Below are 20,113 nucleotides of genomic sequence, written 5' to 3' on the forward strand. Positions count from 1 at the left end.
AAATTAACCAAACCATGGGGTTAATTTATTCATGATGACAATTCAAAATAATAATGAAAGCGTGAAATAAATGCTCACATGACCTCGAACACATGACCTCAGTTTCTTGTTGTCATATTAAGTTATGTCTCATTTACTACATTGAGACATGGAATAAGAAATGAATAATGATTATTTTCATGATTCGATTAATGATTCATGAACCATTGCATTTTCACTTCTGCCTGTTTCTTGCCTTATGCTACTGTCATTACCAAATATGAAACTATTTCTAGTTCATCATGCAGAAATTAGGATGTGCTGTATCAAGAGCTTTTAAGTGGCTTGTAGCCACTTAACGTGGGTGGAACCCATATTGTCAAATTTGAAAAATTGCGGCGATTGCATGATTACCAACTACGATCTTTTCATCCTTGATATCAATATCAGCCTTAATATATCCGGCTATTAGATGTTTATTTGAATCATTGCTTTCTTCCCATTTGCATATTACACAATATTAACTCAATGTAAACTGTATTTGTATTGGCTCTTGCTTTTCATCTCTTGCTTGGCACATCATATTGCAGCATATTGACAGCAGAGGAAATAATGCAATCTGCTTTGTCAGTCCACACTTTGTAATGCTTGTCCTGAAAGGTGGTATGCTAGACACAACCAATAAAATCTCCTGTCCCAAAAGCTCTTAACAAGAAAAATATGGCAACCATGGAGGCCTGAACTGTGCATTGGGTAACTGAATGAAGAGAGGAAAAAAAAGAAAAGAAACTTGACACCAAACTGTCAGAAATGTCACACTGTCACTTTTTTTTTATCTTTGACATGGAATCATGAATAGAGAGGGTAGCAGACTACAGGGCCTGATTCTTAACTCCCAGATGACTGTGAGCAGTGAAGCATCAGCAGAGGCACTCTTGCATCTACTGTGCTCTGCATTTGCTCTCTTTGGTTCTATCTCCCTGTCTTTCTGCCTCTCAGTTTAGTCACAGTACAGCTGAAAAGTAGCTTTGACCTCCATACAACAGACACCTACACAGGTTCCTCTATTTGTTTTTCATTGTCTCAATGTCATCTTCCGCCCCCGTATATGAGCTGATGTGCTCTGATGAAGGTGACATTTGATGGACGGATATTATTTGCTGGAGAGGAAATGGGATAGGAGCGTCGAACATTTAAAACGACTGATGGCACATTTGAAAAACAAAACTCCTTGGCAGACTATTTCTCTTCTTTACACTCTCTGTCTTAGGTATTGCAGTTGACAAAAATGGGCTGATGTTTTTTGTGGATGCCACCATGATCAGGAAGGTGGACCAGAATGGAATCATCTCCACACTGCTGGGAGCTAATGATCTCACTGCTGTACGACCGCTCAGCTGTGACGCCAGCATGGATGTCAGCCAGGTGCGCCAAGAAGTCTATAATCCTTGCATGCTCAGGGGATCACACAAATCCTCCCTTTTTTTCTTGCCCATGCTTTTGTGTATTGAACTGGCTCCAGGTTCTCAAGCTGTAGGAGCTTAAATTACTTTTAGCTGGTCAGAAGGCAGCTCTATAGAAGCTCGACCAAAATACATGCTATGAATTCTGATTGGTAGGCTAGTAACCATGAGTCTTGAATAATGCTTGAAAATGGGTATCTATTTGGCATATGTACCATGACTTCTACTTTGTCTTAGGTGCGTTTGGAGTGGCCCACTGACCTGGCAGTCAACCCCATGGACAATTCCTTGTACGTTTTAGAGAACAATGTCATCCTACGCATTACTGAAAACCATCAGGTAAGCATTGTAGCTGGGCGGCCCATGCACTGCCAGGTTCCAGGCATCGACTATTCCCTCAGCAGGCTGGCTATCCACTCAGCACTGGAGAGTGCCACTGCCATCGCTGTCTCCCATTCCGGTGTGCTGTACATTGCTGAGAGCGATGAGAAAAAAATCAACCGTGTGCGCCAGGTCAGTGCCAACGGAGAGATCTCATTGCTGGCTGGTGCCACCTCTGAGTGTGACTGCAAGAACGATGTCAACTGCAACTGCTTTGCTGGCGATGAAGGCTATGCCACCGATGCCAGCCTCAATGCCCCCACCTCACTAGCAGTGGCTCCTGATGGCACACTCTACATCGCTGATCTCAACAACATCCGCATTCGAGCTGTGCACGCCAACCGCCCAGGCCCAAACGCAGCTGGCCAATATGAGGTGGCATCACCACGAGAACAAGAGCTCTATGTATTCAGTGAGGAGGGACTCCACCTGCATACCATCAGTCTGGTCAGTGGAATGAGTCTCTACAACTTTAGCTACACGCCTGACGGAGAGCTTGCTGCTGTCGTGGATAACTGTAACAACACTGTGCTAGTGCGCAGGGAGGGTGGTGGCCTGGGTGGAGCTAGCACAGTTAGACTCCACCTACTGCCTGATAACAAGGTGTTAACTCTGGGAATGGATGTAGGAGGCAGCCTTCGCTCCATCTCCACTGCCGAGCAGGAGATTGTACAGCTCAGCTACAGTGGCAGCACAGGCCTGCTGGCCAGTAAGGCTGACGAGACAGGCTGGACCACATTTTACGAGTAAGTGAGTGAGTGAGTGAGTGAGTGAGTTAGAGAGAGACAGAGAGTGTGTGTTTGTGTGTGTAATGCTACAGAGTCATTTAGTGTGAATTTTCTATTCAGTATTCTGTTTAGAAAGACACACTCAAGAACTCAGCATTTTAATAAGGTTCAGATTCAATTTCCTCTGAATAAAAATGGGTTGCGGAGGTTTGCATGATGTGTCTATTCCCCGATGACTGTGTGAAATCAGGATGTGTAAATATTTGTATTCAGGATCATCCCTACATAATGGGAATTATGTGAAACATTGCTTCCATCTGCTGTCTGCCTATGTAAATGCACCCATCTGCAAAAAAATAAATAATTAAAAAGAAGAAGCTAAACCAGGAGAATGTGTTCCCTCCACTGCATTCACTGAAACAGGCATCAGTTAGTCTGGAACAGATCTGTGATAGGCTCTAAACATGGTTTCCATGGAATTCCAGACAGAGATGAAGAAAACAAAAGTGAGAGAGAAGGTTAGGGACATGCCAGCCAATATAGAGACCCACTCCATACGAGACGCTTTCTAATCTTTTGATCTCAGATGTTACCCTACAAGTTCACATGAGAGCAACAGCTGCCTGCTTTCATGTGACAGAATTGTCATACTCACACACTGTCTGCTGTGCTACTGATGATAAAAATCATTCAGACCCAAATGATGCAATGATGCATTTATATGGGGAAACTCGTAGAACTCACAGAACTTGATTGTGTTTCCATTGTTTATTTCAGAATTGTTTGTTTTGTTGTTTTTTGTTTTTTTTGTGAAGTTTAGTTTTGTGAACTTCTTGTTGTGCCTGCAGGTATGATAGCGAGGGGAGACTTACCAATATGACCTATCCGACTGGAATGGTGACAAGCCTGCACAGAGAGATTGAGAAATCCATTAACATTGACATCGAGAGCTCAAACAGAGATGATGACATCACTGTCATTACCAATCTTTCATCGGTAGAGGCATCCTACACTGTAGTACAAGGTGTGTGCACTAAGAATGTTTTATTAAACTAAAGTCTGTCAGATAACGTGCCCTTATTTCCATGCTGTATCTTAATTTTTTTTATTATTATTATTTTAATGAACTCTGTTAAGATTGTAGGGTTTGCAGATTCTTCAGAAATCCTCAGAATTCTATGGGGACTATTTTCTGAGGTATTAATTTTCTACAGCATGTAGATTCATAAAATGTACGAAATGTGTCCTGTATAAATTGTATATTTGTCTCCTATGCCTCTGTTACACCAAAATATGATTTGGGTGAATGAGCGAAAGAGAGAGTGAGAGTGTGTGTGTGTAACAAGTAAGAGATTCACAACTAGAGAACAGGAACAATTGGACCCCTTTTCCCTGACCCATACACCAGATGAGACCGAGCCTAAAGTAATACCATTAGTGTGCATTCTAGGGGCCTGGAGAGGGAACATGTACGAGTTTAATTAAGGAGCCGGCCCAGAGGAGAACTTTCAGCTAGCTGAAGTTGAGAATCATTAAAATGTCCAGATGTTTCCTGCTCGACATCTGTTCACACAGATTTCTCATTAAAACCCTACTTCCACCTCTTAATTTACTGTAGAACTTAGTAAAACAGATAAGCGAAAATCGGTATTTATAAAACATTCAGTCTGTTAGATGAAGAGCATTTCTAATCGCTGTGATATATATATATATATATATATATATATATATATATATATATATATATATATATATATATACCTACAGTACTGTGCAAAAGTCTTAGACACATGCAAAGAAATGCTGTAGAGCAAAGATGCTTTCAAAAATAATGAAATTAAATGTTTCTCCATTCAAAAAATGCTGTAAAGAGCAATAAACAGTAGTAAATGAAACAAAGTCAATATTTGGGGTGACAAAAAAAAAAAAAAAAAAATAGTAGTCTCTGGTACAATGAGTGCAGTTTTATAAGGAAATGAGCTGTAAGTTGTACTGAGCATCTTGCAGAACCAGCCACAGCTCTTCTGGAGACTTCTGACTGTCGCACTCACTTCTTATTTTTGCAGCAAAACCCAGCAGCTTTCATTGTGGGTTTTTTTTGTGTGTCTGAAAAGTGTCTCTTACATAATATGCTGCTTTCTTTACTGACATACAAACATTTTTCTGTAACATTTAATTTTGCTTAAATTTAATTTAATTCGAAATTTAATGTTTGGAAGTCTAACATGGTTTTTGTACTGACTTGATAATGTAGGAGTCATAAAATAAAAAATCTATTACAAAGTTTGTACTATTTACAACTGTATGTACTTTATTCTAAATCTGTGGTACTCTGTTGGCCTCTGCAGATCAAGTACGGAACAGCTACCAGCTGTGTAATAATGGCACGCTGAGAGTGATCTATGCTAATGGGATGGGTATCAGCTACCACACAGAACCTCACATTCTGGCCGGTTCAGTGAGCCCTACCATCGGCCGCAGAAATATCACCCTGCCCACCGACAATGGACTCAACTCCATAGAGTGGCGACTGCGCAAGGAGCTGACCAAGGGCAAGGTCACAGTGTTTGGCAGGAAACTAAGGGTGAGTAAAGATGACGCATTGCTTGGATTTCATCAAACATTCTCAATTGATGTGGACAGCTATGTCCGGAGGCTTGTGTCCGCAGCAACAGAGTCCCTTCATGGAAATTACCTTTCACTGACGTCTCTTTTTCAGGCCCACGGACGCAACCTGCTCTCCATCGACTTTGACAGGAACACACGGACAGAGAAGATTTACGATGACCACAGGAAGTTCACACTAAGGATCACTTATGATGCTCAGGGTAGACCTGCTATTTGGCAGCCCAGCAGTAGCCTGGCTGTGGTAAACGTGTCCTACTCCTCCACGGGACGGCTGGTGGGTCTGCACCGTGGCAGTATGAGTGAGAGGACAGAGTTTGACCAACAAGGACGCATCCTCTCCCGCGCATTTGTTGATGGCAAGGTGTGGAGCTACAGCTACCTGGACAAGGTAATTGTCAATTCATGGCAATTTCAAATCCCTTCAATGCAATTTCAGATCACCTCTATGTCAGCAAATGGCTTTAATGCTATGTGTAGTATTGTATACTGGATTTGTTTGTATTACTAATGGTTGCTATAGTGTTATGAGATTTCATATTTCAACCCCAATTCCAAAAAAGTTGGGTATTTATATAATCAGTGATTGCAATAAAGATAATATCTTATGTATTTCTTTCTGTTTACAGTCCATGGTGCTGCTCCTGCAGAGTCAGAGGCAGTACATCTTTGAGTTTGATCCATCTGATCGTATCACTGCGGTCACCATGCCTAGCGTGGCTCGGCACACGATGTTTACCCATGTCTCCATCGGCTATATCCGAAACACTTATAACCCCCCTGAAAGCAATGCCTCCATCATTTATGACTTCAGTGAAGATGGCCGCCCCCAGGCCACATACTTCCTGGGTACGGGACGTCGTGTCCTTTACAAATATGGAAAACTGGCCAAGCTCTCTGAGATTTTGTATGATAGCACTGCTGTCACTTTTGGCTATGATGAAACATCTGGTGTACTCAAGATGGTCAATCTGCAGAGCGGAGGCTTCTCTTGCACTATAAGATATCGTAAGATGGGACCCCTAGTGGACAAACAGATCTACCGCTTCTCTGAAGAAGGCATGGTGAATGCCCGCTTTGACTACACCTATCATGACAACAGTTTCCGCATAGCAAGCATGAAGCCAGTCATCAGTGAGACACCACTACCTGTGGACCTGTACCGCTATGATGAGATTTCTGGCAAAGTGGAGCATTTCGGCAAGTTCGGTGTCATTTATTATGATATCAATCAGATCATCACCACCGCGGTAATGACACTCAGCAAGCACTTTGATGCACACGGCCGCATAAAAGAGGTGCAGTATGAAATCTTTCGCTCACTCATGTACTGGATGACAGTGCAGTATGACAACATGGGTCGCGTGATCAAACGCGAGCTGAAGATTGGGCCATATGCCAATACCACACAATACCGCTATGAGTATGATGGTGATGGGCAGCTCAGTGGGGTCAAGGTCAATGACTGGTCCACCTGGCGCTACAGCTATGACCTCAATGGCAATCTGCACCTACTGAACCCTGGCAACAGTGCCCGTCTCATGCCACTACGTTACGACCTACGTGACCGAATCACACGCCTGGGAGATGTGCAGTACAAGCTGGACGAGGATGGCTTTCTCAGCCAGAGGGGCTCCGACATCTTTGACTATAACTCCAAAGGACAGTTGGTGAGAGCCTACAGCCGTGTAGGAGGAGGATGGAGTGTGCAGTACCGTTACGATGGCCTCGGACGACGAGTCTCTACCAAGAACAGCCTGGGCCAGCACCTGCAGTTTTTCTACGCTGATCTGAACAACCCGGTGCGAGTCACACATGTGTTCAACCACTCAAGCTCAGAAATCACTTCGCTCTACTATGACCTGCAAGGCCATCTGTTCGCCATGGAGGTGAGCAGCGGTGAAGAGTACTATATCGCCTCGGACAACACAGGAACACCACTGGCCGTCTTTAGCAGCAATGGGCAGATGATCAAGCAGGTGCAGTACACGGCCTACGGCGAGGTGTACCACGACTCCAATCCTGAGTTCCAGCTGGTAATCGGATTCCACGGTGGCCTCTATGATTCGCTGACCAAGCTAGTGCACTTCACACAGAGGGACTATGATGTATTAGCTGCCAGATGGACATCGCCTGATTATACCATGTGGCAGAAGATCAGCAAGGACCTGGCTCCGTTTAACTTGTACATGTTCAAGAACAATAATCCTCTCAGCGATATGCTGGATGTGAAGAATTATGTCACAGGTAAGTGTCTGGTCTTACAGCAGGGTGAATAGACTGATGCAGGTAACACAGAATGAGACCATTTAATGAGACTCATTGAATTTGAGCTTTTGACATCAGTATATCAAATGAAAAAACTGTCTTTTTAAGTGGGTTTCTGTGACTTAAGGTTTTTATCTTTCTTGCTCAGATGTAAAGAGTTGGTTGGTGATGTTCGGCTTCCAGCTCAGTAACATCATCCCTGGCTTTCCTAAACATATATTATACTTTGTGGATCCACCATATGAGCTACAAGCCAGTCAGGAGTGTGAAAATGGCCAGGTGAGTTTTCAAGTTAAAGCCACAGTAAAACATAATCATCATATTCTTGAGGGGAAAATGCTTTAGATAGGAAAACATAACCTTCAGTGCATATTAACACTGACAATAGTTTCCATGTACTCAGAAAAATATGTAAAAACCTGCCAAAGCAAAACTCACTTATAATGACAATTCCATCAATAAATGATTATATAATGCAAACTCTACAACCGTAACCGAACTGCAAACATGAAATCAATACAGTAGGAAAGTTATTTTGGATATTAAGGTATTCTCTAACTTTTTGACATGTGATCAGCTGGAAAATGAGGCACTACTTACATTGCTAAGGGATAACTACAAATGATCTCTGAAATGATCAGTTAAACAGGTTTAGAAATGAATGCGCAAACACCCTTTAATGAAGTAATGAAAGCATACTACAAAATGTTTCTCATAAATATTTCTTTGACTGCCCTAACCACTGTCCTTAGATGTTTGGAATTCTTGTCTGTGGTAATTATCCATATTCTTTAAGGGCACTGCCATTAAACTCCAGCCATGTACTTTTCCCTGCAGCTCATGTCTGGAGTTCAGCAGGAGGCTGAGAGACACAACCAGGCCTTCATGGCTTTAGAGGGTCAGCTGCTCAATAAAGATCGACAGAACAAGCGTGATAAACCAGGTCACTGGTTTGGCACAGTGCCATCCATCATTGGGCGGGGCATGATGCTGGCTGTGAAAGAGGGGCATGTAGTGACGGGTGTCTCTAGTACAGCCAGTGACAACAGCAGTAAGGTGGCTCTAGTTCTCAACAACGCCATCTACCTGGAGGGCACGCATTACGTGCAGGATGGCCATGACTGCCACTTTTTTGTGAAGATCGGCTCAGCTGATGCAGACCTGCTGGCACTGGGCCTCAGCAATGGGCGCAGGGTGCTGGAGGGAGCTGGTATCAATGTTACAGTGAGTGGACGTTCACGGCGGGGCGTCACTGTAGAGCTGCGGTCGACTGCATTGTCCCTGAGCGTGCGATATGGCCTGGCGCAGGATACACTGGATGAGGAACGCGCCCGGCTGCTAGAGCTGGCACGCCAGCGGGCACTGGCAGGTGCCTGGCTGCGAGAGCAGCAGAGGACACGGGATGGTAAGGAAGGCAGCCGCCTGTGGACCGAGGGTGAGAGGCAACAGCTCCTCTCCACAGGGAGAGTTCAGGGCTATGATGGTTACTATGTGCTACCCGTGGAGCAATACCCTGAACTGGCTGACAGCAGCACCAACATCCAGTTCCTCAGACAGAATGAGATGGGCAAGAGGTAACAGAACTATGAGCGCATTCTTATCTTCTGCATTCTTCATTCTCTCTTTCTCTGCATCACTCTTTGTCTCACCCCGGTTCTCCTTTTACCTATATCTCCTTTACCCACGGAGAATAAATAAACTTAAGGGGTAACTCTCTGAACGCTGCAGGGACTTTTAAAAAGAATATTATTATTACTGCCATGGGCAAAAAATACTTTGCAAGAACTTGTCTTTGTTTTTGTGCACTGCAAATAACTGAAAATAAAACAGATCGGCTGTTAATATAAAAAAAATCCCCTTTTTAAAAAAGAAATACTATTTTTACCCATATTTTTTGGGTTCGGCGAGGATGTTGGTGCCAGATGGTACTATATGTTCCTGTGTGATCCAGATTGCAGAGAGGACGGTTCTCACGAGTTGTTACAGAGGCCTAGTCCCCACGCTGAAACTGAGCAATGTCCACAAAGTGGATTATCAGTCATATCAGTCTCAGGCCTCATATTCTAAATAACAGGACTGCCAACTGCGGCTGCGGCAAGTCCCATCCACAAACTGCTTTATGTTCCTTCATGAAAGCAGAACCCCAACAAAGGATAACTGTTTGTCTGTTTGATTTTTTTTTTTAAACAAGGAAAAAATTATGGCTATATTTGCATAAGGTCAATGTCCAGCATAGTTTTGTTTTGTCACTGGAAGATTAGAATAATATCTGTGGTGTGTCAGATAACACTGATGTTCCGAGTGGACTTTAGATGAGATAGTTTTGTACATCTCAGTTGCAGTAGATTTGTGAGACTCTCACCCGGGCACTTCTGTACAGAAACATCAGAGAGAAAAGAAAAAAAAGAAAAAAAAAAAGAAACAAACATTCATGCTATCAAGATTACCTGCTTAACTGTAACTAGTGTAAGAAATGATTCATTTTTATTTTATGTTCATTCTTCTTATTTATGTATTTATTATTCTTAGTACTCTATGACAATCATGAAGACGTCACCATTTTTAGCCAAGAAAACAGAGTATTTTCTTTTGTAATATATGTAAGAAATGTTCATTAAGTTTTTATATTAATTTTGAGTTGCTTAAGCAAATTAGTCATAGACAAAAATAATTTATGTAAAGTGTTCAAAATTGTTTATACTTTAAATAAAGTTTAAAACTGTGAAACTTGCTTTTTTCGAAATATGTCTATGTACAGTGTATAGATTTTCCTTTATGCAGTAGAATATTGTTCATAATATCACATTTTATATTTCTAATAAAAGGTGGCTTGTAATGTGCAAACCTTATAGCTGGTATAAAGACGCTAGGATTTGTGGCACTCCAATATTCCAGATAAACAGTATTGATCCCCAGTTTGATGTTTTGTTTGATTAGGTTTGTTTTTATGCAAAGTTGCTGTACTAGAACCCAAAACCGTAGAAATGGATTCTATCCACTGTGAAGAGACTCATTATGGATGTCATTATGTACCAAATCAGTATTGAGGGATTCGTACACTTAAGCAAGTCTTCTCTGAGACCTTATCAATAAAAGGTTTACTTCATGTGAGTTTGATTTGTCTGTTGCATTTCTGAATACTGGAAAAAGTTGGGGTTTTTTTATTACTCCAACTCTGAAGATATGACAGAGCTGTAACCTAAATAAAGAAACAAACAAATCAATCAATCAATCTGATTGTGATGCATGCCTAAGTGTAGCCTTCAAAAAGTTCTGGAATAAATATCAATTTAATTATAGAACAATGCCACTGAACTCTCAAATCTGACTGGTCAGAGGGTGTTAATTAATTTTCTATAACAGCAGCTCTGATGCTAATGTCAGCTGCAATCCGAATGATTAATATTATGGTTAATATTAATATTTATTTTAATGCATTCAATCTAATATGCTATCATTTCCATAGTAACAACTCAGTCACAGGGATGTACCATAAAATCTAAAACTATTATCACATTAAAAACATGTCTTCAGGACAGAGGAGTTTGCGCATTCTGGATTCTCTGTAACCTGATAAGCTATGTTTATTGTCTTATTCATTTCAAAAGCATTTAAAAGTCTAGCATAATGACAGGTCACTTTTTTAAGACAGTAAGGCTGTCTCAAATAGCACCCTACACACCATACACTTAATGTACTATATATATACATACTCCATATCTTTAGCTATCCAGTATGTTATTAGGGAAGACTTTTCCAAAATTAAAGAGTAAGAGCAACAACCACAAATCCTGAAACCTGATCAGTTAATATAAAGTGAAGATAAAGTTGTTGAAGGGGGGGAAGTAAAGGCATTCATTTCGCAGTAATTAGATAGGATCCATCCATCCATCTTCTATACCGCTTATCATTCAGGGTCGCGGGAAACCTGGAGCCTATCTCAGGGAACATCAGGCACAAGTCAGGGTACACCCTAGACAGGGTGCCAATCCATCACAGGGCACAATCACACACATTCACACACCCACTCATGCATTACGGACACTTTGGACATGCCAATCAGCCTACCATGCATGTCTTTGGACTGGGGGAGGAAACCGGAGTACACGGAGGAAACCCCCGCAGCACTGGGAGAACATGCAAACTGCCCACACAGGGCAGCAGTGGGAATCGAACCCCCAACCCTAGCGGTGTGAGGCAAACATGCTAACCACAAAAAAAAGTTAATTTTACTTGGTGCCTGTGTAAATGATTATAACACCAGGTCATGAGTATACATCATTTCTTGCTCCATTTCACAGACACAGTATCCATACCAGTCCCTCCAGGATTTTATGATCGCAGAAGTTAACTCAAAATCAAGCAAGCTCCACAATTTTCAGAGGAGCTTGCAATTATTCAAAATTACCGCAGACTTGTGCCAAGACGCGTCATGTGATGTCATCACAACAAGACCTCTTCACGTGCGTCAAACACGAAATCCTGTATGGACTGAATTATACGCCTAGCCTACTATAACAATAAAAATAAAATAAAAACACACAGTATGTAAGCCCTGTATTTATTTTACATGTTTTTTGTTTGTTTGTATTTTTTTATTTGTTTGTTTCATTGTTGACTCCTAAACCGTCGTATGTGACTTTCAGTTTCTATATAAGTTGCGTAAGGGGGTAGGTCTATTTTGAATATTAATATTAAGCAGACGGCTATTGGACGGCCCGCGTTTATGCCACGCCCACCAGCATATGAATACAAGAACGAGGAAGTGTAGTTGTACAGTGCTGTAACTCTTGCTTACCGAGCAGGTTAAACCGTCAACATGGCAAATACAGGTAAGTACATTCATTCTACAACTTCTACTACATTTTATTTTCACCAACACAGCACGATGCTTATGTCAAGTAAAACCGTGACTAATACTGCATTAGCGCTATGCATTACCGGCTATGCACTATCAGTGATATCTGATTTGGGATTAAGGAATAAGATCAAAGCTTTCTGTATCCTTGGAACACTGCCTGTATCCTTAACTCTGCTCAGGTTCATAATTAGTACACATTAGTGATTTTATTTAGACTACAAATGTTGCAGTTATCATGGCCCTTGTTACTTTTTATTCTTGTCTTTATAGTCTTTGATGAATTTATACTGCTGTAATTGTTTTTTTCCATCAGTTGTTTTTCTCTGATATTATAAGTGATCCCTGAAGATTAGTGACGTCAGAGCATAATGACTTGCAGTTTTTGCCAGTTGGGGTTTTATAGATATGGTGAAATCACTGTTTTACAGAATGACACACTGCTCACTTTAAAGTTAGATATACTCCAGAATAACCATTGTGTTCTTAATACAATGTAGATTTCTGCATATTACTGTATTTACAAATTGTCCCCGTCAAAGAGCCTGCGTTTCCTGTTTTTCAGGCTGGCCATGCAGGAGCTTGGGTTTGTAAAGTGGAAGAAAAAAAAACAAAAAAAAACTGTAAAGTGAAAAATAAAAACTGTAAAGTGAAAATAAATTCTGGTGACTCCTTAAGTACAGATTTATTTTATGAATATGATCCAACTAAACAAATATTAGACTCATTGTTCAAATGTGTACAATAATATTTTGGACACATTACATTTACATTTATTCATTTAGCAGATGCTTTTATCCAAAGCGACTTACAAATGAGGATTTACATCACATTAGGTCCGATTATTTATACATTTATACATTCTTTATAGACATGCTTGTTCATGAGTTATTGAGGTTTTGGGTTAAGAACATTGAATTAAGGCTAATAACTATAAGGAATATAATAATAGTTTTGATAATTGTAGCCTAGTTTGTGATTTCTACCACTGTAAAAAAATTAATAATAATAAAAAAAATCACAGACTCGTTTGGCTATGCTTTGCAGACCCCACTTTGAGAACCACTGTTTCGCAGCTAAGCAAGACTCTGCATGTGACACTTTTTTAAAAATATATTTCTAGATAAAGTTATCTCCTACAGCGATCTCAAATCCCTCAAAGAGAAAAGTAAAGACCTTCTGCTTGTGGATGTGCGCTCCAAAGATGAAGTGGACAGAGGATGCATCCCAGGCTCCATCCATGTCCCAGGTGAGTTACAGAGCAATAAACTGTAATACTGCCCAGTACTACCACAGTTATTAATTCATTACTAAAGGAATGTTACCTTTTATAATTAATACCGATCTACAGAGGTGTCCAAGATTTATTTTGTAATGGTTTTCTGAATCGACTATTTTTTTATTCTTCTTTCACATACATGTTGACCTGTTTTCATGTTCAAGTGGCTTTATTGTCATTTCAACCATATACAGTTGGTACAGTACACTGAAACTAAACAACGTTCCTCCAGGACCATGGTGCTACATAAAACAATACATAGCTAAATAAGACTACAAAGACATACACAGGACTACATAAAGACAAGACAGTACAGCGATTACTAAACGAGGACACGAGGCACAGTAAAGGACGGTGCATAAACATAACATAGTAACTAGCCGCAAGAACGCAAGTGGTCAATACCATGAACTCAAAATGTAAGTTTCGTGGCTTTTAATATGAATATGTTAGCCTTAAGGATATCTATAAGCTGGTGTGCTCCAGAACAATAACAAAATTCGCAGTCTCTCTATGCCACCAATACGGACCAACACTCCTGATGACATCATTATGCACTTCAGTTTCTCAACAGATTTTCTGTCCAATCAAATGCTCTCTAAAATCTGAAGTGTCCCGTCCCCAACATTATAAAAATCCATGGTACTAACTGTCAAGTATGGTTTAGCCCTGGCTGTGAGGTAAGCTAAATATTACTGGTTATTTAAAAAGGGGGAGGGGCCACTCGATATGGCCCACCCTGGCTTCCTGTTTCAGTGAAAATTACGTCAACATATCGAATAATGCTGTTTGTTTCAAGGCACTTTACGGGGACTTTAAGAAAGAAATGTGCAAAAAATGCAGAAGTAGTGGAATGGTGTTCAGCTGAGTGTGTGTGTGTGTGTGTGTGTGTGTGTGTGTGTGTGTCTGTGCGTGTGTGTGTGTGTGAGTTGGTGTTGATCCAGTCTCTGGGTATTGAGGAATCTGATGGCTTGGGGGAAGAAAAAAATGATCAGGCTCTGAAACGTCAACTGTCATTAATTTTCATCTCAACTACTAACTAGCCAAGCCAAGTCTCTGCAACTGTTCCCTTCCTATTACTTCTTACCTTCTAACCTTCCCCCTACATCTGTTATATTTCCATTAATACGGCACTGAACGTCACTGGAAAATTCTGAATGAGAAAAGAAGCTCTTGTTCTTTTTTGCTCTTTATATTAAACATCCCCATAACACCCCCTTTGAAGTCAGTGTGACACACAACCACTAACTTCTCACAGAAATGAATCAAAATACAGCATCAACCAAAAAACGTTAGTACAAGAATAGCTAAGCATATCATAAATATTTCAGTGTAAGCATATTTAATGTGTTTCATGGTGGACTTGTCTTTTAATAAGATACTGTTATTAACCCATGATTACTATATACCATGTCCTTATTGTCCTTACTGTGTCTTGTAGTGGAAAATGTGGAAAAGGAATTCTCTTTGGATGAACATGCTTTTCAAGAGAAATTCGGTGTCCCCAAGCCCCTTCTGGATAGCCATGAACTGGTGTTTCACTGCCAAATGGGACGGCGTGGAGACACTGCTACAGAGAAAGCCAGAAGCCTCGGCTTCACCAAGTATGATCAGGATTAAATGTGTTATTGTGTTAGCAGCTAAGGACAGTCCATACGGGATTTTGTGATTTTTTTTGTGTGTTTGTTGCGGCCAAAAATGCTTGATTTTGCTGAGGGTTTTTTTTAAAGTTTTTTGTGCTTTTTGCAGAAAACTGAATTGGTGAAATTTACAAGCTCCTGCTAATGTTGCAGTTTCCTTGATTTCTGCGATCGCAAAATCCTGGAGGGACTATAATACTGTCAGTGTTTATAGAAACATGGGTCATACTGGAAAACCTTGTTTCGACTGATAATTTCCTGACTTATATAGTCAGTGTGTGTGTGTGTGTGTGTGTGTGTGTGTGTGCGCGTGTGCTCTCTCTCTCTCTCTCTCTCTCTCTCTCTCTCTCTCCAGTGCACGGAACTATGCAGGAGGTTACAAGGAATGGTCAGAGAAGGAAGGCAAATGATGCTGCTTCCGCACACAGCTCCAGGACATCTAATAGAGTAGTTTTAGTGACATTTGGACAATGTTCCTCTCACAGGATTGTCAACCATGTGTAGCTCAGTCAAACTGTATAATATAGATATTTATCTAAATATATATATATATATATATATATATATATATATATATATATATATATATATATACACACACCTAAATATATTTCACTTATTAGATTTTTAAATTTGAATAACTCAGGAATTTGTAATCGTGTAATTGCAAAATTTGTACTATTGTACTAAACCCATACAAATGTTCAAATTAATTTTTGTAAAAAAAAAAAAAAATCATGGGGTTCAAGACGACCAGTGCCTTTGTTGTTGTTTTTTTTTGTTTGTTTGTTTGTTTGTTTGTTTGTTTGTTTGTTTGTTTTTAACTGTAGCGTTATTTTTTGTATGTTTTCATCTGTTTTCCTACCGCGGTGCGGTTGTTGTTGTGCGCATGCGCACAAACGTCTAGCCTGTTAAACTGTAACCTGTAAAAGTAACCAGGTTATATGTTGCTTTTCGTGAAGTAGATTGTTCATCTATATTGTTACAGTGGCCGACATCAGAAAGATGGACATTTACTTTGCTCTGTGTTCTTCTTTCAGGTAATAACATGCTTTGACCATGTCACAAATCACTTTTTATTTTATTTACGAAACTGGACGCTGTTTTACCGTTAATTAAATTCACACACGGTTATGAACATCACTCCAAAATGTCATTTAGTAACTGTTTCCTCTTGTAAGTTGTGTGAAGACAATGAGATCAATTAAACACGTCCTTCCTGCTGTGTGCTTGGTGTGGTTGTCGGTTGTGTACTCACTACACAGTGTTCCTCTCTGGGTGGCGCCATTACTGCACGCCGCGTCCAGACTGAAGGGTGACCCGGCCAGGCGGAGGAAAGCCTACCGCCTCATCCAGCGGAGATTAGTAAGAAAACGAGGACAACGGTTATTTGCTCTATATCCATATATATATTCACTAGGAATTAATTTCAGCGGGGATGATGATATGTTTTAATAATAATAATAAAAAAAACAGCGTTATAGGTTATGTAAACTTTTATTGATGAACTGTGACGCGCTCGTGCCTTTTGGGTGATTCCTGCAATATTAATAACGTTTATAGGCGTAGGAGAGAAAATACAGTTATGTCAATCCCTCTGGTGATTATTAAAATAGCATACTAGAAACAGGGGAAACGGACATCTTATTTTACCAAAGAAGATATACATTTATTTCCACCTGCAAGTAAACCGCCAGTCACCTGGATACTCCTGCGCTCAGAGTGTAGCCAGCTCACAGAAACAAGAGTCCATGATTCTGATTGGTTAATTCTGTTTCTCACCATAGCAGCTGGTAGCCAATGAAATGTTAGTAATCCATTGACGGATAAATATGGGCTGCGTCCGAAATCGCATACTATGACAGTACGTATTAATCAGTATGTGTGTGTATTTATGACTTCAATCCCGGACATACTACATCCGCCATGTTGACATTGTCATGTGACCTTCGATGCCATTATAAACACAAACATCTTAAACAAGTTAAAAATTTATTCGGGTATTTCTCGCATACTGGTTCTCGCATACTTAGAATTCGGACATACTACCCCTTTGGCGTACTGTCTACTATATAATAGGTAAGTATGCGGTTTGGGACGCAGCCATGGTATCGTAAAGATGACCTGAATGATTGACCTTTATAAGCATCATTATATCGCATTTATTGCGCAGAAAAATGTTATTTAACATGTACAGGTGCAATAAAATTTTAGAATATCGTGGAAAAGTTCGGTTTTTTCCATAATTTAATTCAAAAAGTGGAACTTTCATATATTCTAGATTCATTACACATAAAGTGAAATATTTCAAGCCTTTTTTTGTAAATCTTGATGATTATAGCTTACAGTTCATGGAAATCAAATACAGAATATAATACAGAAATGTCAACCTTCTGAAAAGTATGTTCATTTATGCACTCAGTACATGGTCGGGGCTCCTTTTGCATGAATTACTGCATGAATGCAGCGTGGCATGGAGGCAATCAGCCTGTGGCACTGCTGAGGTGTTATGGAAGCCCAGGTTGCTTTGATAGCGGCCTTCAGCTCGTCTGTATTGTTGGGTCTGGTGTCTCTCAGAGATTCTCTATGGGGTTCAGGTCAGGCGAGTCGGCTGGCCAATCAAGCACAGTAATACCATGGTCAGCAAACCAGTTACTAGTAGTTTTGGCACTGTGGGCAGGTGCCAAGTCCTGCTGGAAAAGGAAATCAGCATCTCCATATAGCTTGTCAGCAGATGGAAGCATGAAGTGCTCTAAAATCTCCTGGTAGATATTGCACTGACTCTCGACTTGAGAAAACACAGTAGACCAACACCAGCAGTAAGAAACTTCACACTGGACTTCAAGCAACTTGGATTCTGTGCCTCTCCACTCTTCCTCCAGACTCTGGGACCTTGATTTCCAGATGAAATGCAAGATTTACTTTCCTCTTCCCCATGATTGTGGTTGTGTACTGAACCAGACTGAGAGATTAAAGGCCCAGGAAACCTTTGCAGGTGTTTTGAGTTAATTAGCTGATTAGAGCTCTTCTCAGGTTTGACATTTCTGTATTATAAATTCTTTATTCTAATATTTAGAGATACTGGATTTTTGAATTCCATGAGATATAAGCCATAATCATGAAGATTAAAACAAAAAAAGCTTGAAATATTTCACTTTATGTGTAATGAATCTAGAATATATGAAAGCTTCACTTTTTGAATTAAATTGTGGGGAAAAAATGAACTTTTCCACAAAAAGTTTTTAATTTTTAGCTTTTAGTTTTTTAGATGCACCTGTATATAATTATCTGCGCTGTATGTGTATTACATTAACCCCGAATAGCATTTGGAACGGTCATTAAACATTCAAGGGGTTTAAACTTAAAATCCCGCACCTAGCTGTGCTTCTGGCTATATCTCCCAACACCAAAGTGCTGCTTTTGTCCTAAATAAACACTTGTGTCCGTCCCGCTGTCAGCTGCATCACGGTGTTGGATGCGACAAGCTGCACAAACCCACGTACATTTATCCGGCTGAAGTGAAGCAGCTGATCCGCGCCGCCTTCCCTGAGGAAATCTGTGACTATCACGACCCGCAACATCAAAACGTAAACTTCACAAAAACCATCAGTCTGAATGCAGGTAGTTTAGTGAATGCAAATAGCATTTTTTTCGTCATGTGTTTTCTCTTTTCAGGTGGTCGCTGTCACCATGGACGACCTAAAGCGTGTGAGTTCGGCTGATCAGAGCTGTTAGACAGACCAGGAGCAAATCTAACAACTGTTATCATTTGTGTGAAATGTTAATGTTAATGTTACATTTGTTTTTGATCAATGCAATCTTGTTTCCCCTGTGCATGTTGACTGGTTTTCAATAAAGTTTCAATAAAGTTGAGTAGCATGCATATATATATATATATATATATACACACACACACACACACAGCAAAATCACTGTATGTGTGTATACATATATATATGAATTAAAAAGAAATTCCATTTGTCCATGTCCATTTGAAATACCATGTGGGGGAAAAAATGATAAAAATGTATACCTGAATTTAAGAACAGCAAAAGTAAATAAATAAAAATCTTACAATATGTTTATAAACAAAAATGGTTAGCATTTATTGACCAAAATTTGTGAAAAAAAATATAGAAAATATATATATTTTTGGACAATATTCTTAATGTACAAAAGTTTAGCACTGTTGCATGTTGATCTCTGTGGTTAAAAAAAATAACCTTCAATAAAAATATTTAATAAATAACATTTTTTTAGTGGAATGTGGCAAAAAAAAAAAAAATATATATATATATATATATATATATATATATAAACATACATACATAAATACACACACACACACATATATATATGTGTGTGTGTGTGTTTATGTATGTATGTATGTATGTTTATATATATATATATATATATATATATATATATATATATACGTGTGTGTGTGTGTGTGTGTGTGTGTGTGTGTGTGTGTTTATGTATGTATGTTTTTTTTTTCCCAGATAATTTTTAATTTTGCGTCAAAACTTTGTAAAGATATACCAGAGACATGCTACATTCAAATGAGAAACAATCAAGAGAGAAACAGAAGTAAGAATAATAATTTATGATTAATTGCAGTGATGGTCTCAAATGATTTGGAGGCGATTACAATTAATTTTTTTTCCTGAAAACATCGGCTGTCCAAGAGCATGAAAGGGTTAAAGCGCTGTGTCACTATAAGACCCAGAGTTCCTACCAGCCCTGCCGTATTACATGGCTAAGTGTTTGAAAAGCTTGTAGTCGTGTATTAATGTCATGTGATAAACTAAAACCCTTTTCGCGTTATTGCTAGTTATTGTGTGTACCCCCCCCCGCCCCCCCCCCCCCCGCTGTGTGAGTGCTAACAGTAG

General features: G+C 39.8%; 2 protein-coding genes across 3 annotated transcripts in view; both read left to right on the forward strand.

Annotated features, from left to right (window-relative positions):
• Nucleotides 1–10,009, forward strand: part of tenm2a (teneurin transmembrane protein 2a) — a 252,260-nt gene extending 242,251 nt beyond the window's left edge. The window contains exons 22-29 of the mRNA XM_053630714.1: nt 1,250–1,404; nt 1,680–2,569; nt 3,400–3,575; nt 4,900–5,135; nt 5,271–5,567; nt 5,806–7,423; nt 7,593–7,723; nt 8,282–10,009. Coding sequence (XP_053486689.1) covers nt 1,250–1,404; nt 1,680–2,569; nt 3,400–3,575; nt 4,900–5,135; nt 5,271–5,567; nt 5,806–7,423; nt 7,593–7,723; nt 8,282–9,022 — 4,244 coding nt within the window. The 3' untranslated portion in view covers nt 9,023–10,009. The remainder of the gene's footprint in view (nt 1–1,249; nt 1,405–1,679; nt 2,570–3,399; nt 3,576–4,899; nt 5,136–5,270; nt 5,568–5,805; nt 7,424–7,592; nt 7,724–8,281) is intronic.
• A 2,113-nt stretch (nt 10,010–12,122) lies between these two features.
• tstd1 (thiosulfate sulfurtransferase like domain containing 1) lies at nt 12,123–19,316 on the forward strand. Of its 2 annotated transcripts, XR_008386627.1 has the most exons (7): nt 12,123–12,276; nt 13,426–13,551; nt 15,023–15,185; nt 15,577–16,261; nt 16,487–16,586; nt 18,680–18,808; nt 18,897–19,316. XR_008386627.1 is itself a non-coding variant. In XM_053631655.1 (4 exons), the coding sequence occupies exons 1-4, from the start codon at nt 12,264–12,266 to the stop codon at nt 15,629–15,631; spliced, it is 357 nt and encodes a 118-aa protein (XP_053487630.1). In that variant the 5' UTR covers nt 12,123–12,263; the 3' UTR covers nt 15,632–16,448. The 2 variants fall into 2 exon arrangements, 1 of the variants encoding a protein (XP_053487630.1); XM_053631655.1 differs by lacking the exons at nt 16,487–16,586; nt 18,680–18,808; nt 18,897–19,316 and having other exon boundaries at nt 15,577–16,448.
• The last annotated feature ends 797 nt before the right edge of the window (nt 19,317–20,113 follow it).

Source organism: Ictalurus furcatus, chromosome 8 (assembly GCF_023375685.1).
Source record: "Ictalurus furcatus strain D&B chromosome 8, Billie_1.0, whole genome shotgun sequence".
Lineage (NCBI taxonomy): Eukaryota > Metazoa > Chordata > Actinopteri > Siluriformes > Ictaluridae > Ictalurus > Ictalurus furcatus.

Bases quoted from the DNA above. Each gene is read 5' to 3' on its own strand.
- tstd1 (XM_053631655.1), top strand. The intron at 13,552-15,022 runs GTGAGTTACAGA...TGTGTCTTGTAG, and splicing joins AGGCTCCATCCATGTCCCAG to TGGAAAATGTGGAAAAGGAA. The intron at 15,186-15,576 runs GTATGATCAGGA...CTCTCTCTCCAG, and splicing joins AGAAGCCTCGGCTTCACCAA to TGCACGGAACTATGCAGGAG.